The 21409-nt window shown below is 38.6% G+C and overlaps 1 protein-coding gene across 2 annotated transcripts in view; it reads right to left on the reverse strand.

Annotated features, from left to right (window-relative positions):
* Positions 1–21409, reverse strand: part of DECR1 (2,4-dienoyl-CoA reductase 1) — a 40501-nt gene that overhangs the window by 13156 nt on the left and 5936 nt on the right. Inside the window, exons 3-7 of one of the 2 annotated variants that reach the window (XM_052651769.1) lie at positions 19567–19688; positions 13563–13765; positions 12296–12353; positions 12085–12171; positions 10982–11129 (exon numbers count right to left, since the gene is read on the reverse strand). In XM_052651769.1, coding sequence (XP_052507729.1) covers positions 10982–11129; positions 12085–12171; positions 12296–12353; positions 13563–13684 — 415 coding nt within the window. In that variant the 5' untranslated portion in view covers positions 13685–13765; positions 19567–19688. The remainder of the gene's footprint in view (positions 1–10981; positions 11130–12084; positions 12172–12295; positions 12354–13562; positions 13766–19566; positions 19689–21409) is intronic. The other variant, XM_052651768.1, reaches the window with a different exon arrangement.

The raw sequence follows: 21409 nt of genomic DNA on the forward strand, positions 1-21409 counted from the left end.
ATCAACAGATGAATGAATAAAGAAAATGTGATGTATACATACACAATGGAATATCACTCAGCCATAAAAAAGATGAAATTGTGACATCTGCAACAAAATGGTCCAAAAGAGTATCGTGCTTAAGGAAATAAGTCAGAGAAAGACAAACACTATAGGTTATCGCATATATTTGGAACCTAAAATCTAAAATGTACCATACTCTGTGCTCAATCATGTCTGATTCTCTGTGACCCCATGGACTGACACCCACCAGGCTCCCCTGTCCATGGAATTTTCCAGGCAAGAATCCTGGAGTGGGTTGCCATTTCCTTCTCCAAAATCTAAAATAAATGAATATATATATAACAAAACAGAAGCAGGCCCATGGATATAGAGACCAAACTAATGGTCACCAGTGAGGTGAAAAAAGAAGGGAGTGGTGAGACAGGAATACAGAATTGAGACACAAACTGCTGTGTATAAAATAAGCGATGAGGATACATTGTAATGCACAGGAAAACACAGCCACTATTTTGTAGTAACTTTAAATGGAGTATAACCCATAAAAACATTGAATCACTATGTTATACACCTGAAACTAACATAATATTTTAAATCAACTATCCTTCACAATTTTTTAAAAAAGATAATAGAAAAGACTTCTGTTCAAGACGTCAGAATAGAAGTATGTGCGCTCATCTCCTCCTGCGAGACCACCATAATCACAACTAGCTATTGCACAACCACCAACAGAAGAACAGTGGAACCCACCAGAGAAAGATACTCCAAAGTATCTTCTTTGTCCAAAGACAAAGAAGAAGCTGCAGGGAGATGGTAGGAGGGGCACAATCATGATAAAATCAAATCACAACCCCACTGGATGGGCAACCCAGAAACTGGAGAAAAATAATACCAAAGAAGTTCTCCCACTGTAGTGACGGTTCTAAACCCCACGTCAGGCTTCCAACCTAGGGATCCAACAAAGGGACTGGGAATCCCCAGGGAATCTGACCTTGAAGGCCAGTGGGATCTGATGACAAGATTTCCACAGGACTGGGAGAAATGGAGCCTCCAGTTTTGAAGGTCACAAACAAAATCTTGTGTCAACCAAGACTCAGAGGAAAGCAGCAGTAACCCCCACACCCCCAACCACAGGAGACTGAAGCAAAATTACCCGCTAGTGTCGGCGGGTCTCCTGTGTAGGTGTGGGCCAGCAGAAGCTCTCTACAGGAGGTGGGGGAGAGGCAGCGGCAGCCTCAGAAGGTCCCCCTTGATGTAAACCCTCTTGAAGCTCACCAGTAACCAGACCAAGAGCCCATAGACCCAAAAGTTCAGTTCAGTCACTCAGTTGTGTCCGACTCTTTGCGACCCCGTGAATCGCAGCACGCCAGGCCTCCCTGTCCATCACGAACTTCCAGAGTTCACTCAAACTCATGTCCATCGAGTCGGTGATGCCATCCAGCTATCTCATCCTCTGTCGTCCCCTTCTCCTCCTGCCCCCAATCCCTCCCAGCACCAGAATCTTTTCCAATGAGTCAACTCTTCACATGAGGTGGTCAAAGTACTGGAGTTTCAGCTTTAGCATCATTCCTTCCAAAGAAATCCCAGGGCTGATCTCCTTCAGAATGGACTGGTTGGATCTCCTTGCAGTCCAAGGACTCTCAGGAGTCTTCTCCAATACCACAGTTCAAAAGCATCAGTTCTTCGGCACTCAGCCTTCTTCACAGTCCAACTCTCATATCCACACATGACTACTTGAAAAACCATAGCCTTGACTAGCCGGACCTTTGTTGGCAAAGTAATGTCTCTGCTTTTCAATATGCTATCTAGGTTGGTCATAACTTTTCTTCCAAGGAGTAAGCATCTTTTAATTTCATGGCTGCAATCACCATCTGCAGTGATTTTGGAGCCCCAAAAAATAAAGTTTGACACTGTTTCCACTGATTCCCCATCTATTTCCCATGAAGTGATGGGACTAGATGCCATGATCTTCGTTTTCTGAATGTTGAGCTTTAAGCCAACTTTTTCACTCTCTACTTTCACTTTCATCAAAGAGGCTTTTTAGCTCCTCTTCACTTTCTGCCATAAGGGTGGTGTCATCTGCATATCTGAAGTTATTGATATTTCTCCCGGCAATCTTGATTTCAGCTTGTGCTTCTTCTAGCCCAGTGTTTCTCAGGATGTACTCTGCATGGAAGTTAATTAAACAGGGTGACAGTATACAGCCTTGACATACTCCTTTTCCTATCTGGAACCAGTCTGTTGTTCCATGTCCAGTTCTAACTGTTGCTTCCTGACCTGCATACAGGTTTCTCAAGAGGCAGGTCAGGTGGTCTGGTATTCCCATCTCTTTCAGAATTTTCCACAGCTTATTGTGACCCACACAGTCAAAGGCTTTGGCATAGGCAATAAAGCAGAAATAGATGTTTTTCTGGAACTCTTTTGCTTTTTTGATGATCCAACAGATGTTGGTAATTTGATCTCTGGTTCCTCTGCCTTTTCTAAAACCAGCTTGAACATCTGGAAGTTCACGGTTCACGTAGTGCTAAAGCCTGGCTTGGAGAATTTTGAGCATTACTTTACTAGCGTGTGAGATGAGTGCAATTGTGCAGTAGTTTGAGCATTCTTTGGCATTGCCTTTCTTTGGGATTGGAATGAAAACTGACCTTTTCCAGTCCTGTGGCCACTGCTTGAGTTTTCCAAATTTGCTGGCATGTTGAATGCAGCACTTTCACAGCATCATCTTTCAGGATTTGAAATAGTTCAACTGGAATGCCATCACGTCCACTAGCTTTGTTCGCAGTGATGCTTTCTAAGGCCCACTTGACTTCACATCCCAGGATGTCTGGCTCTAGGTGAGTGATCACTCCATCATGATTATCTTGGTCTTGAAGATGGAGAAAGAAAAGATATAAGCATCTGAATGCAGAGTTCCAAAGAATAGCAAGAAGAGATAAGAAAGCCTTCCTCAGCGATCAGTGCAAAGAAATAGAGGAAAAAGAACAGAATGGGAAAGACTAGAGATCTCTTCGAGAAATTAGAGTTACCAAGGGAACATTTCAGGCAAAGATGGGCTCAAAAAAGGACAGAAATGGTATGGACCTAACAGAAGCAGAAGATATTAAGAAGAGGTGGCAAGAATACACAGAAGAACTGTACAAAAAAGATCTTCAAGACGAAAAAAAGAGACCTTTAGGACAACATTAAACACATCAACATTCGCATTACAGGAGTCCCAGAAGACGAGAGAGAGAAAGCATCTAAGAAAATATTTGAAGAGCTAATAGCTGAAAACTTCTCTAACATGGGAAAAGAAACAGTCAACCAAGTCCAGGAAGCACAGAAAATCCCAGGTGGGATAAACCCCAGGAGAAACACACCAAGACACATAGTAATCAAACTGACAAAAATTAAAGACAGAGATAAAATGTTAAAAGCAACAAGGGGGAAATGACAAGTAACTTACAAGGGAACTCCCATTAGGCTATCAGCTGATTTCTTAACTAAACTTGTAAATCAGAAGAGAGTGGCATGATATATTTAAAGTGATGAAAGGGAAGCAACTACAATCAGGAATACTCTATCAAGCAAAACTCTCCTTTGGGTTTGACGGAGAAATCAAAAGCTTTCCAGAAAAGCAAAAGTTAAGAGAACTCAGCATCACCAAATCAACTTTACAACAAATGCTAAAGGAACTTGTCTAGGCAGAAAACAAGAGAAAGAAAATATCTACTTATCGAAAATAAACCCAAAACAAGAAAACAGTAATAGGATCATATATATTGATAATTAACTTAAATGTAAATGGATTAAATGTATCAACCAAAAGACATAGACTGGCTGAGCAGATGAAAACATGTGCATGTATGCACTTCCACTTACCACATCACTCGGCTTGATCCCCCAAATTGTATGTAATTATTTTATGTTGTTAGGTTAATCATGTTCCCATTATGGCTTGCAACAGTAATTATCTTTCATTTTTCATCTGGCTATTGATTGTGAAAACTGATCAACATCTTTTACTATTGTGACTATGTAACCATTACTCACTTAGTACTGTGGTATCATGACTGGTCAACAGAAAATAGAAATCTGTATCACCAAAAGTAGCATTTAATAGAAAAACCTGTAATCATTTTTAAAAATCCAGATGCATATCAGTATTACCTTGCAATTCTTTGAAAAATACAAATGTCCAGGTGTTACTTGTTTTTTATAGGTCAGAGTTTCAGATATGTTCCTAATGAGCAGCCATGTTTAAAAACAACTGGACTCTATGAGGATCTTTTACTTTCATCCAGCTTGGTTCACATTTTCTATTTTACATTCGGTGCTCCCATTTCATTTAGTTTATGTTTTCCAGTTTCTCCACCTTCTCTTTTTTTTTCCTAATGTTCTTTCTCAAGCCTTTAACAAGCATAGCAGAAAATCTTTTGTATACATATATATAAATAATATAGGGCTTCCCTGATAGCTCAATTGGTAAAGAATCCACCTGCAATGCAGGAGACCCTGGTTCAATTCCTGGGTTGGGAAGATCCCCTGGAGAAGGGAAAGGCTACCCACTCCAGTATTCTGGCCTGGAGAACTCCATGGATTATATAGTCCATGGGGGAGCAGAGTCAGACACAACTGAGTGACTTTCAACTTTCACTTTCACATATAAATAATATGTATAATATATATATTTGAAGATTTATCAATTTTTGCCTAACTAAAAAATTTCTAACATTTTGATTTCACCTGATTGACTTAGTATGAATAGAACACTAGATTTCTAACTTTAAAAATAGATATGCAACAAGCAACAAAGGTTTACTATGTAGCACAGGGAACAAAGTCAATATCTTATTATAACCTGTAATGGAAAATAATTTCCAAAATAATATATGTGTATATGTATAACTGAATCACACAAGAAAAGAATTCTACTTCTTGAAATTTAGTAATGTTTACCTTTTTGTCAGTTTTTCTAAATGTCCTATAGAAACCAAATAACAAATGAGTTATAAAATTTTAAATATAGCTCTGTAGGATATAAGATTAATATAAATATAAAACTATTATATTTAAATTATTAATGACATCATTCAAGACACATCTATTCTTATTTTTTCTGCAACTGAAAAAATATTCTTAGAGAAATATTAATATGTCTCACTATGATTATATATTTTTTCCTTTTCCCTTACATTTCTTCTCATCTTTGCTTTATGTATCTTTGTTTCTCTGTTGTTAGGTGTGTAATGGTTTATGATGTCTATCTCCTTTGTGAATTGTACTTTTTATCACTAAAAATATAATCTTTGTTTATAAAAACAAAAGATGGAAGAAAAAAGATATTGTAAGTATTCTAAAATATTTCAAGGAAAACATGAGTATAATTAGAAATACAAAAGTAGAACCAAATAGAACTTCTAATGCTAAAAAACATCTGAAATGAAAAATCAAATAAATGGTCTTAGTTGCAGAAGAAAAGATCCACACTCTTGAAGACATCACAAATATCAAGCATGGAAAATAAAGGACAAAGAAGGGATAAAAATTGAGGGGGAAAAAAGGCAGAATATCAATAAGCTGTGGAAGTATCTAGCATGTTAACACATATATAATTGAAGTCCCAGAATAAAGGAACAGAAAAATCATTTGGAGAAATAAAGACTGCAAATGTACTATATTTGATAAAAACTACAACCTCTAGAGACCAAACAGAGAAGGCAATGTCATCCCACTCCAGTACTCTTGCCTGGACAATCCCATGGATGGAGGAGCCTGGTAGGCTGCAGTCCATGAAGTCGCTAAGAGTTGGACACGACTGAGCGACTTCACTTTCACTTTTCACTTTCATGCACTGGAGAAGGAAATGGCAACCCACTCCAGTGTTCTTGCCTTGAGAATCCCAGGGACGGGGGAGCCTGCTGGGCTGCTGTCTATGGTGTCACACAGAGTCAGACGTGACTGAAGCAACTTAGCAGCAGCAGCAGCAGCTAGAAACCAGATAACCTACTCCTTTATCGTTACTTCTGTTTTTACCTAGAAAGGGTCTATGATCCTTTGGATCACAGAAAAAGCCAGAAAACTCCAAAAAACATCTACTTCTGCTTCACTGACTATGCTAACACCTTTGACTGTGGATCATGACAAACTGGAAAATTCTGAAAGAGATAGGAATACCAGACCATCTTAACTGTCTCCTGAGAAACCTGTATGCAGGGCCAGAAGCAGCAGTTAGAACAAGACATGGAACAGTGGACTGGCTTGAAATTGAGAAAGGAGTACATCAAGACCATATATTGTCACCCTGCTTATTTAACCTATATGCTGGGTTCATCATGCCAAATGCTGGGCTGTATACTCACAAGCTGGAATCAAGATTGCTGGGCTAAATAGCAACAACCTCAGATAAGCAGATGATACCACTTTAATGGTAGAAAGTGAAGAGGAACTAAAGTATTTCTTCATGAAGGTGAAGCAGGAGAGTGATAAACCTGGCTTAAAAACTCAACTTTTAAAAAATGAAGACCATGGCATCTGGTCCCCTCACATCATGGCAAATAGATGGGGGAAAATTGGAAACAGTGAAAGATTTTATTTTCTTGAGCTTCAAAATCACCATGGACAGTGACTGCAGCCACAAAATTAAAAGATGCTTGCTGCTTGGAATAAAAGCTATTAAAAAACCTAGACAGCATATTAAAAAGCAGAGACACTACTTTGCCAACAAAGGTCCCTATTGTCAAAGCTATGGTTTTTCCAGTAGTCATGTACAAATATAAGAGTTGGACTATAAAGAAGGCTGAGAGCCACAGAACTGATGTTTTTGAACTGTGGTGTTGGAGAAGACTCTTGAGAGTCCCTTGGATTGCAAGAAGATCAAACCAATCAATCCTAAAGGAGATCAACCTTGAATATTCATTGGAAGGACTGATGCTGAAGCTGAAGCTCCAGTACTTTGGTCACCTAATGTGAAGAGTGACTCATTGGAAAAGACCCTGATGCAGAGAAAGATTGAGGGCAAAAGCAGAAGGGGGTGACAGAGGATGAGATGGTTGGATGGTATCACTGACTCAATGGACATGACTTTGAGCAAACTCCAGGAGATAGTGAAGGACAGGGAAGCCTGGCATTCTGCAGTTCATGGGGTTGCAAAGTGTCAGACACAATTCAGTCACTGAACGACAGCAGACTAGGAGGAGATATTCTAAATACACACTATATCTCACAAAGCACTCAGCTCAGAATCTATGAAAAATCTCTACAAATCAACAATAAAAAGGTAGAACAAAATTGAACAACAGACTGGTTCCAAATAGGAAAAGGAGTACATCAAGGCTGTATATTGTCACCCTGCTTATTTAACTTATATGCAGAGTACATCATGAGAAACGCTGGGCTGGAGGAAGCACAAGCTGGAATCAAGATTGCCAGGAGAAATATCAATAACCTCAGATATGCAGATAACACCACCCTTATGGCAGAAAGTGAAGAAGAACTAAAGAGCTTCTTGATGAAAGTGAAAGAGGAGAGTGAAAAAGTTGGCTTAAAGCTCAACATTCAGAAAACTAAGATCATGGCATCCAGTCCCATCAATTCAGTTCAGTTCAGTTGCTCAGTCATGTCCGACTGACTCTTTGCAACCCCATGCAGCACGCCAGGCCTCCCTGTCCATCACCAACTCCCAGAGTTCACTCAAACTCATGTCCATCGAGTCGGTGATGCCATCCAGCCATCTCATCCTCTGTCGTCCCCTTCTCCTCCTGCTCCCAATCCCTCCCAGCATCAGAGTCTTTTCCAATGAGTCAACTCTTCGCATGAGGTGGTCAAAGTACTGGAGTTTCAGCTTCAGCATCATTCCTTCCAAAGAACACCCAGGGCTGATCTCCTTTAGAATAGACCGGTTGGATCTCCTTGCAGTCCAAGGGACTCTCAAGAATCTTCTCCAACACCACAGTTCAAAACATCAATCCTTTGGCACTCAGCTTCCTTTATAGTTCAACTCTCACATCCATACATGACCACTGGAAAAACCATAGCCTTGACTAGAGGGACCGGTCCCATCACTTCATGGCAAATAGATGGGGAAACAGTGGAAACAGTGTCAGACTTTATTATTTTGGGCTCCAAAATCACTGCAGATGGTGACTGCAGCCATGAAATTAAAAGAGGCTTACTCCTTGGAAGGAAAGTTATGACCAACCTAGACAGCAGGATTGGGAACACGTGTACACCCATGGCGGATTCATGGTGATGTATGGCAAAACCAATACAGTATTGTAAAATAAAATAAAGTTAAAAAAAAAAAAAAGCAGACATTACTTTGCCAACAAAGGTCCATCTAGTCAAGGCTATGGTTCTTCCAGTAGTCATGTATGGATGTGAGAGTTGGACTGTAAAGAAAGCTGAGTGCAGAAGAATTGATGCTTTTGAACTGTGGTGTTGGAGAAGACTCTTGAGAGTCCCTTGGACTGCAAGGAGATCCAACCAATCCATCCTAAAGGAGATCAATCCTGGATGTTCATTGGAAGGACTGAAGCTGAAGCTGAAACTCCAATACTTTGGCCACCTTATGCGAAGAGTTGACTCATTGGAAAAGACTCCAAAGCTGGGAAAGATTGAAGGCAGGAGGAGAATGGTGTGACAGAAGATGAGATGGTTGGATGGCATCACTGACTGGATGGACATGAGTTTGAGTGAACTCTGGGAGTTGGTGATGGACAGGGAGGCCTGGCAGTCCATGGGGTCACAAAGAGTAGGACACGACTGAGTGACTAAACTGAACTGAACTGAAAACTGTCAGGTTACAGCATCTATAACTGACAGGAATTTTGGCAGAAAAAAACTGGCTCCATCTTTTAAGAAGCCTGAGCTAATATAATTTTAATGAAGTCCATAGAATTTTAATTTTAATCCAATGTGATGAGTAAAAATAGATCAAAGTCTATATTACAATGAAAGACAATAATGAGAAAAGGAAGGAGAGTCAGACAGAAATCAAGAATAACAAAGACGGGCAGGGGATGAAATAAAACAGACAAGACAGGGAAATACCAAGTGATGAGAGAGACCAAGATGAAGAAATAAACAGAGAAACAAAAGTGAAGAGCTGATAGAGAGTGGGAGTGAGACAGACATACAGAGAGCAACAGAGAAATGAGTAAGAGGTATGGAGAGAGAAAATCAGACACAATGTGGATAATAATCAAATACACTTGAAAAAGGATATAGTAAGAAGAGATACAGAAGAGATACAAGGATCCTGGGAGAGAGAAGAGAGAGAAATCAGCCCACATGCAAAGAGTTGACTCATTGGAAAAGACTCCAAAGCTGGGAAAGATTGAAGGCAGGAGGAGAATGGGGTGACAGAGGATGAGATGGTTGGATGGCATCACTGACTCGATGGACATGAGTTTGAGTGAACTCCGGGACTTGGTGATGGACAGGGAGGCAACTCTTCTCTGTCTCCCCACTCATTCATCCCTCTTAAAAACTTTTTTAAAAAAAGCAAATTCCCTATCTCAATCATATTCGCTTTTCTATAACAGAAATTGAAACTTAGGATTTCAACTTCAATAAGAGAATGGGGAAAAGATGGAAATTGTTAGCACATGTGTAGAAAAAAAGCTAATGCCCCTCTAGAATCCTTCTGTCTGTTCCTATATCTTTCTCAAGCTGATTTGAGAATTATCCACACTGTACAGAAGAAACTGAATCTAATGAGACAAAAGCTTTGAACAAACGGAAGGAAACTGATCAGCTCCATGCCACTCCCCTCAAGCCCCAAAGGACATCCTTCAAGCAACACAAGGATACTTCCTCCTTGTCCTGGTTCAGAATACTCTATCACCTCTCTGAGAAAATACCTGCACCCTTCAAGTCCCAACCACAGCCTGCTCAGGGACAGTGTGTTATTCACCTCTGTCATTTGGGCATGCAGCACAGAGTATGGTACACAAAAGTCATCAGTAAGTGTTAAGTGAATAACTGTACACTGATTCTAGACATACTGGTTTTTCCTGTAGTCATGTATGGATGTGAGAGGTGGACTATAAAGAAAGCTGAGCGCCAAAGAATTGATGCTTTTGAACTGTGGTGTTGGAGAAGGCTCCTGAGAGTCCCTTGGACTGCAAGGAGATCCAACCAGTTCATCCTAAAGGAAATCAGTCCTGAACGTTCATTGGAAGGACTGATGCTGAAGCTGAAACTCCAGTACTCTGGCCACCTGAGGTGAAGAACTGACTTATTGGAAAAGACCCTGATGCTGGGAGGGATTGGAGGCAGGAGGAGAAGGGGATGACCGAGGATGAGATGACTGGATGGCATCACTGACTCGATGGACATGAGTCTGAGTGAACTCCGGGAGTTGGTGATGGACAGGGAGGCTTGGTGTGCTGTGATTCATGGGGTCAGATACGACTGAACTGAACTGAACTGACTCACTTGGTAACATTGTATCATGACTGGTCAACAGAAAATAGAAATCTATATCACCAAAAGTAGCATTTAATAGAAAAACCTGTAATCAGGTTTTTCTGAGTGACTGAACTGACTGTTCCTTGGACTGCAAGGAGATCCAACCAGTCTATTCTGAAGGAGATCAACCCTGGGATTTCTTTGGAAGGAATGATGCTAAAGCTGAAACTCCAGTACTTCGGCCACCTCATGAGAAGAGCTGACTCATTGGAAAAGACTCTGATGCTGGGAGGGATTGGGGGCAGGAGGAGAAGGGGACGACCGAGGATGAGATGGCTGGATGGCATCACGGACTCGATGGACGTGAGTCTGAGTGAACTCCAAGAGTTGGTGAAGAACAGGGAGGCCTGGCATGCTACGATTCCTGGGGTCGCAAGGAGTCGGACACGACTGAGCGACTGAACTGAACTGAACTGAACTGAACTGACTGTACAAGTACAGACATTGCATCATTGAGTATCCCAGGACTTAGCACAGAACCTGCACACAGTAGGGAGCCAGTTAATATGTGAAGAATAAATACACATACCTTTCTGTGCTTTGATTAGTTCCTTCCCAATTGCTAGAGTCACAAAGGCTGTGCCGTTCAGAACTATGTCAGTTATTGTCTTCCAAGCATTAGGAGAGAGTCTTTCGGAGGGAGAAATAAAATTCCCTGCTGCATTGTTTATCACAATCTAATAAGTGAATAAGGCAAGTTATAGAAACTTAGATGAGGAGGAATATTTTTCCTAAAGGGCTTTTATTTCTGAAACTTATCCAAATAATATAGTAAAACTAAAGTTCATAGTCTGTTATGAAACAATACCATGAGATTTGGTTCAGTTTTACCTTCTGTGAGCCTTTGAAAATTTCCTATTATTGTTTACCAAATTTTGGAATTCTAATCCCTGTCTCAAAATTAGGGTAGAGTCTATTACTAAAAATATACATATAGATTAAGCATGTCTAGGATGTGATTATTTATTTCAAGGAATCTCAATTAAAGTGCCTTTAATTTCTGGTATCATTTTGGCTTAATTTAGCTAATGAAATTCTTGGTTGATGACCTGCTTCTTTAATAACAATAAAAATTCCACTTAGTCCTACAGTAGATATTGATTTGTCCAAAAATATCTTTAACATAGAAAAGTGCTATCTTTGAGACTACTGGAGAAATGGCTTCTTTCCAATATGTGAACCAAACAAAAGCAAAACATCCATGTATATCTCAAGTCTTATAAGGAGAAGTCTGGAGCCATTTTGTAGGTTTCCTTGTTTGTATTATTTTCCTCCATGGACAGAGATAATCCAAAATTATAAAGAAAAGCAAAGAGCATGAATCATTTAAACTAAATATTGTGCTGTTGGATAGCTTACTCTTATTTATTTATTCTTACTAAACAAAGTGAAATAAAGTTTGTTCTATATGATTATAAATGCATTTTTAAAGTATTCCTGAAAGGAAATAGCATAGCAGTCTACCTACTCTAGTCGCTGGCAAAAAGAGCTGGCTTTTTGCTAGCAAAGGAAAACAGGGGCTTCTTAACACAGCACTCGCCCAGCATCAATATTTTATTTCATTAATACACCTTGGAAGGTGCTATCAACATCAAACACCTCATACTGTCGCCTCATCACCATCACACTTACATCAGGATGTCCAAGGACTTGGATCGTTTCTGACACAGCGTTTTGTACCATGTCAGGGTCCCTCACATCACACTGAATTGCATGGACCTGCAAAACAACAAAAAGAAAAAAGAATTCTACATTTTTTCAGACTTCTTAATCCATAAGCATGAGTTACTTACTTAAGCATGTTATAATTCCTAAATCTGACTTAAATAACTTTTTAATGTACCTTATTTCCAGTTTGAGAAGATATCTGCTCTGCAGTTGCTTTCAAAACATCAATTTTTCTAGAAATAAACACACGGTACTTTGCATGAGTTCTGAAATAATTTCATGTTATATTTTTCTTTTTAATTTCATACATTAAGAAAGAATTTACAGCTTAAAAACATGTATTTTGAGGACAATAGAAAAGCTAAATCTATAAACAAGTATGAGTGCATTTATTTTCCAGAAGTTAAATTTAAGCAATTTTCATATATCTGACATTAATTGATAGAATTACTTTTAAGCCAGTTAAATCTTAAATTATTTCCTTAATTATATTCTTTTCTATGTGTTTGCTTGCCCAGGCATGCTTTAGAAGGAAAATACATTCCTGGAATGATGTAAGCTTAGGTTAAACTATTTTTAAAAAATCTATGTTATATATAAAATCTATGTTACCAGATTTTATACCAAATTGATGGGTTTGGACAACCTAGATGTATTCAGAATCTTACACTCTTCAGAAACACACACACACACAAAAGCAATGTAAATCACATAGCATTACAAAGAAAATAATATATTAACACACTTAAAAACATTTGCAACATAAAAAAAGTGTTCTGGCCAATTTGCATTAAAAGAAACATCTGAAAGAAATTCCTTTGGGCCCTTATAAATTACATAGTGACTTATCATTCAGACTATTAACTTATCCTATCTAAAAATTTTACAGTATTCCAAACTGAAAGAAGGGATAGATTTTTTGGCCAGTCTCTAAACCTCTAACTTGAATAGCTATAAGATACCAGGACATGCCTAAGTAAATTCTTTCCACAAGGCCTCCCCCTTCCTATATTCATCACAATAGATGTTTTGAAATATTTGCCCATCTTATAGGAAATGGAAGCATTCTATCCATTATCTTGGTGCAAGGTTAACTATCTACTGAATCAGTAATTATAATCGCTGTCACTGAAAACAAAGGAGCCTCAGTATAGTACTTTATTACTTCATACACAGAAAAAATTTTGTTACTGAATTTGTGTATGTTATTGAATTTAAGTATATTATCAGTTCCATCATCAATCATTACTTCTATCATCACAAATAATAACTGACTTTTTCCAAGGAAAAGTTATTATTATTATTTTAAAATAATCTAAGGACTATTTCATAGAGATTAAGATGCAAATCAAACAAATCTGGCAAAAAGTGTTTTCAATGTTGTAGCACAGACTTATTCCATCAATAGACTCTTGCCAGGCAACTTACTAAGACTCACTTACCGGCTGGCTATCACACACTGTGCACCCAGGCTGGACAGACAAGTTGTCATTCCTTTTCCAAGGCCAGTGCCTCCCCCGGTAATAAATGCTACTTTTCCTTGAAAACTATTGGGTGGTAGCATCACTTTTGGAAAAGGTGGAAAGAATTTAGACCGCAAAGCTTCATTGTTTTGATATAATATTTTTGTTCCATAACTGAAAAACTAATAGAAGAAAAATGAATTGAAATATGCATACTTGTATTCCCACAAAAGATATGAGTTTTTAAACTTATTCTTTAATATTAGTCAAATTCTTGGATTAACACAAACACTGTAAACATGTTAGTACTATATTTAATCAATTTTTATACTTTTTCTGTTGGAATGTTAAGTAACACAGTAGAATGGTGTAAAGCATGGGCTTTGGAGCTAGACTACACAGGAGAGAACTTTCTCCCTAGTCATACAATCTTCAGCAAGTTATTTAATCTCTATTTGCCTCAATTTCTTCTGTAGTTGGAAATAATAACAGAACCTTCCTCACAGGTCATTATAAGGGTTTCATGAGACAGTATAAACAATAAACTTAGAAAATTGGATAGCACATAGAAAACACTCTATAAATGCTGGCATTGTTAGTTTCTGTGTTTAGCTAAAATTTAACTTTAAAAAAGCTTAAAGCATGTTTGTCTTTTAACAAGAACAACTTGGAAGAAAATCACATTCCATCTTTTGACTCACTTAAGAACATTATAAAAGTCCTTTAAAAGGTTTATCAAATCAAATGCCTCTTCTCATGTTGTCTTTGAATAATAAATTTAGAATGGGGAAAAATACTTGTTATAATTAAAATGGGGGAAACAATAAAACCATTTTCAACTAAAAAAGTATTTGGACTGCCCTATCTTGTACTTTACAGCTTACCCTTTACTTATTTTAGATATTACTTATCTAAAACACTGCCATTCTCTCATTTTTAATTATGAAGACAAACTTTTCAGTGTTAAACACAGTAACAAATAAAGAGCTAACAATATTCATTAAGTGTTTACCACGTATCAGGATTAAAAACTAATTGTCACCACCCCATGAAATAGGTATTAATTTTACCCGATTGTACAGGAGGGGCCCAGAGAGGTTAAATATGTTGCCCAAGTTGCAAAACCAAGATTATAAAACCTTGCATGTTATCTCTCTATATTCACTGAGATCCTACTGAGTTTAATGATCATACTATTCAGGTATCTGATATTCCCCATCAGATGGCTGTAAGATTAAAACTTCAGAATATATAATTTCCCACTAGAGCATTCTTATACATTAAATGGGCTGTCATTATTTGCCTTGAGATATCTAGAAATTTACTGTAAGGAAATAGAAATGTAGTCAATAACTTAGGATAAGGCTATTCACAAGTATAAATTCAACAAGAAAATGCTTATAATATGATGTAAAAAAAAGAGAGAGAGAAATATACAGGATGTCCTGAACTATAAATAAAAATACATGCTTAGAAAAATGACTAGAAGGAAATAACAACAGTAAGTAGTGGATTCGATATTTGCCAAGTGCCAGGTCTACTTAGGACTTTCTACAACCCTATAAAGTAAACTGTATTGTTCCAATAGAATGGGAAAGACTAGAGATCTCTTCAAGAAAATTGCAGATATCAAAGGTACATTTCATGCATGGATGATCATGATAAAGGACAGAAACAGCAGGGACCTAACAGAAGCAGAAGAGATTAAGAAGGGTAAAGAATACAGAAAAAAGAATTATACTAAAAAGGTCTTAATGACCCAGATAACCATGATGGTGTGGTCATTCACCTAGAGTCATACATCCTAGAATGTGAAGTCAAGTTGGCCTTATCCTAAAAGATGATGCAGTTAAAGTGCTGCATTCAGTATGTCAACGAACTTGGAAAACTCAGCAGTAGCCACACAGCTGGAAAAGGTCAGTTCTCATTGCAATCCCAAAGAAGGGCAATGCCAAAGAATGTTCAAACTATTGTACAATTTCACATGTTAGTAAGGTTAAGGTCAAAATCCTTCAAGCTAGGCGTCAGCAGTACGTGAACCAAGAACTTCCAGATGTACAAGCTGGTTTAGAAAGGCAGAAGAACCAGAGATCAAATTGACAATATTTGCTGGATTATGGAGAAAGCAAGGGAATTCCAGAAAAACATCCACTTCTGCTTCATTGACTATGCCAAAATACGGACTGGATCACAACAAACTGTAGAAAATTCTTAAAGAGATGGGAGTACCAACTACCTTACCTAACCCCTGAGAAAACTGTATGTGGGTCAAGAAGCTATAGTTAGAACTGGGCATGAAACAACTGACTGGTTCATGGAGTTATCTGCTGGTTCAATGCAGAAAGGAGTATGACAAGGCTGTATATTGTCACTCTACTTATTTAAATCTATGCAGAGTACATCATGAGAAATACCAGGCTGGATGAATCACAAGCTGCAATCAAGATCTCCAGGAGAAATAACAACACCCTGAGATATGCAGACCATAACACTCTAAAAAGAGGAACTAAAGAGCCTCTTGATAAGGGTGAAAGAGGAGAGTGAAAAAGCTGGCTTGAAACTCAACATTCAAAAAACTAAGATCATGGCATCCAGTCCCACCACTTCATGGCAAATACAAGGAGAAAAAGTGGACACAATGACAGATTTTATTTTCTTGGGCTCCAAAATCACCAGAGATAGTGACTGCAGCCATGAAATTAAAAGACACTTGCTCCTTGGAATGGAAGTTATGCCAAACCTAGACAGCGTATTAAAAAGCAGAGACATTACTTTGCTGACAAAGGTTCATATAGTCAAAGCTACGGTTTTTCCAGTAGTCATGTATGAATGTGACAGTTGGACCATAAAGAAAGCTGAGAGTCAAAGAACTGATGCTTTTGAATTGTGGTCCTAGAGAAGGCTCTTGAGAATCTCTTGGACTGCAAGGAGATCAAATTAGTCAATCCTAAAGGAGATCAACCATGAATATTTGTTGGAAGGACTGATACTTAAGCTGAAGCTCCAATACTTTGGCCACCTGATGTAAAGAGATTGGAAAAAATCTTGATCCTGGGAAGGACTGAAGGCAAAAGGAGATGTGGGCAACCGAGGATGAGATGGTTAGATAGCATCACCAACTCAATGGCCATGAATTTGAGCAAATTTCAAGGGATAATTGAGGACAGAGAAGCTTGGCATGCTGCAGTCCATGGGGTCACAAAGAGTTGGAGACCACTTAGGGGCCAAAAACAATAACAACACTGTTACTCCAATTTTATAGATGAGAAAACTGAAGGACACAGGTAGGTCAAGTAACTAACTTTTAGAGGCAAATAATGAAAGCAGTAAAGATTCAAATCTAAGATCTGACTTCATTCATTACCTTTCACAGTCATTATGTATGACTAGGTGAAGGGATAATAGAAGATTCTTTGTTCTTTTTGTTAGGTTGGTTGATTTTGAGTAATTTCAAATTTTATTCAATAAATATTAATATGATTTGATTTTTAAACCAGGGGGGAAAAGTTACTGAAGTATAAAATTTGAAAATGTGTATAAATGATAAAGAAAAATTTGCAGATCTGGCCATCTTCCAAGCTGGTCATTATATTCCCTTTAGTTTCATGTTGACAAAGCCTTTAAGGACTTCTTATCTCTCCTTGTTATTCTCTGGAACTCTGCATTCACTTCGATATATATTTCCCTTTCTCCTTTGCCTCTCGCTTCTCTTTTTTTCTCAGCTATTTGTTAAGGCCTCCTCAGACAACCACTTTGCCTTCTTGCATTTCTTTTTCTTGGGGATGGTTTTGGTCATCACCTCCTGTACAATGTTACAAACCTCTGTCCATGGTTCTTCAGCCACTCTGTCTACCAGATCTAGTCCCCTGAATCTATTCATCACCTCCACTGTATAATCATAAGCAATTTGAATGTCCTAATGGCTTTCCCTACTTTCTTCAAATTGAGTCTGAATTTTACAATAAGGAGCTGATGATCTGAGCCACAGTCAGCTCCAGGTCTTGTTTTGCTGACTCTACAGAGCTTCTCCATCTTTGGCTATAAAGAATATAATCAATGTGATTTCGGTATTGACCATCTGATGTCTATGTGAAGAGTCATCTCTTGTGTCGTTGGAAAAGGGTGTTTACTATGACAAGTGTGTTTTCTTGGCAAAACTCTGTTAGCCTATGCCCTGCTTCATTTTGTACTCCAAGGCCAAACTTGCCTGTTATTCCAGGTATCTCTTTACTTTTTTCTATCTTTTTCTACTTTTGTATCCCAGTCCCCTATGATGAAAAGGACTTTTTTTTTTTTTTTTTTTGGTGTTAGTTCTAGGAGATCTTGTAGGTCTTCAAAGAACCATTCAACTTCAGCTTCTTCAGCATTAGTGGTTGGGGCATAGACTTGGATTACTGTGATGTTGAATGGTTTGCCTTGGAAACAAACTGAGATCATTCTGTCATTTTTGAGATTGCATTCAAGTACTGCATTTTGAACTCTTTTGTTGACTATGATGGCTACTCCATTCCTTCTAAGATTCTTGCCCATAGTAGTAGATAAAATGGTCACCTGAATTAAATTCTCCCATTCCTGTTCATTTTGTTTACTGATTCCTAAAATACTGATGTTCACTCTTGCCATCTCCTATTTGACCACATCCAGTTTACCTTGGTTAGCATGTATGCACACAAAAGGTGGAGTAAGGTAACACCTGAGTCTGGGTTGACTCAACACTGCCCACAACAGGTCCAGAGGCCTTGCTACAAATATTGCATGACTTTCTGAGCAGGGAGATAGACTGAAGAAAACTGTGTGGAGAGGAAAATGGAGGAATCACAAGGATATTCTTCATATTGCCACTGCCTCCATATTTTTCTCTTTTTTCTCATATGTTCTTATGTTGTCCTTTCTTTACGATTCTCTTAACTTTCACTTTTTAACCTACTTTTTCCAGTTTTAAAACATCTTATTTTAAAAAAAATTCATTTCAGTTTTTCCCTGCTTTTAGGGTACTATGTAGTTATATTGCATTTTCCCCCATGCTTTCATTTGGCATTTTTGCTGGTCATGTTTTTACTATACATTTTCACTTAGGGGCTTGTTTATTGGCTTGATTGCTCTCTTCCGTTTTGACTCTAGTTTTTATCCTTTTCTCTGTTTTCTCTCTTCTTTTTATAAGTGTGTGTGAGTTTCTTTGGGTGTTATTGGCTACTGAGTGTTGCTTTCACCATTAGCCTTGGAGTTTTGTCTTTGTCTGGAGAAGGAAATGGCAATGCACTCCAGTATTCTTGCCTGGAAAATCCCATGGATGGTGGAACCTGGTAGGCTATAGTCCATGGGATCACAAAGAGTCGGACACGACTGAGCAACTTCACTTTCACTTTTTCACTTTGTCTTTTGTGCTGCATGGCCTATGAAGTCTTGCTGCTACAGTTAGGGGTCAAGCCTGAGCCCCCTAGGTGGGAGACCCGAGTCTAGGACTTGGGACCACCAGAGAACTCCCAGCTTCATGGAACATTAATTGATGAGAGCTCTCCCAAAGGCCTCCCATCTCAACACCAAGACCAAGCCCACCGAAAAGCCAGCAAGTTCCAGTGTCATGCCAGCACTTTAGCAAAACAGGAACACAACTTTGTTCATTAGCAGAAAGGCTGCCCAAAGCCTCACCAAGGCACAGACACCCAAAAACACATGACTGGAAACGGCACTACCCTTCAGAGAGACAAGATCCAGCTCCATGCACCAGAACACAGACACACATTCCCCCAACCAACAGACTTTCACAAGGCACTGGTCCAACTCCACCCACGAGGGGCAGACTTCACAACTGAGATGAACTATGACCTACCACCAGGCAGAAAGGAGACTCCAAACTCAGTAAGTTAAATAAAATGACAGAGAGACATGCAGCAGATTTAAGGGCCATGGTAACAAAAAAAAAAAAAAAAAGAAAAGAAAGAAAGAAAAACGAAGCCAAATGAAGAGGAAATAAACAGCTTACCTGAAAAAGAATTCAGAGCAACGAAAGTAAAGATGATCCAAAATCTTGGAAATAAAATCAAAGCACAGATAAATAGGCTGGAGGCATGGATCAAGCAGATACAAGAAAAAGTTAACGAGGACCTACAAAAATTAAAGAATAGACAATCAGCAATGAACAACACAATAACTGAGATTAAAAATACACTAGCAGGAACCAAGAGCAGAATAACAGTCAGAGGCAGAAGAGCAGGCAAGTGAACCAGAAAGCAGAGTGGTAAAAATAGGTGAAGCAAAGCAGAATAAAGGGAAAAGAATAAAAAGAAACAAAGAAATCTCAGAGATATCTGGGACAACATTAAGCGGACCAACATTCGCATTATAGGGGTCCCAGAAGAAGAAGAAGAAAGAAAAGAAAAGGCATGAAAAAAATATTTGAGATTAGAGTTGAAAACTTCCCTAACATTGGAAAGTGACTAGCCTACCAAGACCAGGAAGCCCAGGCAGTCCATACAGGTTAAATCCAAGACACATATTAATTGAACTAACGAAAATTAAATACAAAGAACAAGTATTAAAAGCAGCAAGGGAGAAGCAACAAATAACTTACAAGGGGATCCTCCTAAGGCTAACAGTTGATTTTTCAACAGAAACTCTGCAGGCTAGAAGGGAATGGGAGGCTATACTTAAAGTGATAAAAGGGAAAAAACCCTACAACCAAGACTACTCTTTTTAGCCAAGATCTCATTCAGATTTGAAGGAGAAAGCAAAAGCTTTACAGCCAAGCCAAAGTTAAGAAAATACAGCACCACCAAACCAACGTTACAACAAATGCTCAAGGAACTTTTCTAGACAGGAAATACAAGAGAAAGAAAAGGTCTACAAAAACAAATAATACAATACAGTAAGTGGTAACAGGATCATGGACGTGCATGCCCAGTCACTTCAGCCATGTCTGACTCTTTGCAACCCTGTGGACTGTAGCCTGCCAGGCTTCTCTATCTGTGGGATCCTCCAGGCAAGAACACTGGAGTGGGTACCCCATGCCCTCCTACAGGGGATCCTCCCGACCCAGGGACCAAACCCATGTCTCCTGCATCTCTTGCTCTGCAGGCAGATTCTTTACTGCTCATTCACCAGGGGAGCACAGACATAACAATAATTATCTTAAATGTAAATGGACTAAATGCTCCAACCAAAAGACACAGACTGGCTAAATGGATACAAAAAACAAGACCCCTATATATGCTATCTACAAGAGATCCACATTAAACCTAAGCACAAATACAGACTGAAAGCAAAGGGCTAGAAAAAGATATTTCATGCTAACAGAAATCAAAAGAAAGCAGGTGCAGCAACACTCATATCATAAAATAGATTCATGTTGATGTATGGCAGAAACCAACACAATACAGTAGAGCAATTATCCTGCAATTAAAAATAAATAATTCTTTAAATGTCAATTTGGTGAAGACCAAACAATCTTATTTTTCAAGCAACTTTGAAAAGTTCACACTTTTGCATTTCTAAAGGAATTCATATAGCGCATGAACAGAGTAAGCCTGCAATAACTACTTTGCAATTTATTTTATCCAGTTGCTAGAAGGCATAAGTCTGTGACATGCATGGATTCTTTTCAGTGCCCAGACCCTACTGTCACTTCTGCATAACTGACATGGTTCATAGTGTCTGGAAATATAAGGAGCAGACAGGACATTATTCCCTGCAGAGTAAAAAGATCATCTCACCTGCTAATGCCAATAGTGTCAGTATACTACAAACTTTAACAAAGTTGAAGAGCCCAAATTCTACCCATTCCATTCTTGCCACTGCTGCTGCTGCTAAGTCACTTCAGTCGTGTCCGA

The sequence above is a fragment of the Budorcas taxicolor genome, chromosome 14, assembly GCF_023091745.1.
Source record: "Budorcas taxicolor isolate Tak-1 chromosome 14, Takin1.1, whole genome shotgun sequence".
Classification (NCBI taxonomy): domain Eukaryota; kingdom Metazoa; phylum Chordata; class Mammalia; order Artiodactyla; family Bovidae; genus Budorcas; species Budorcas taxicolor.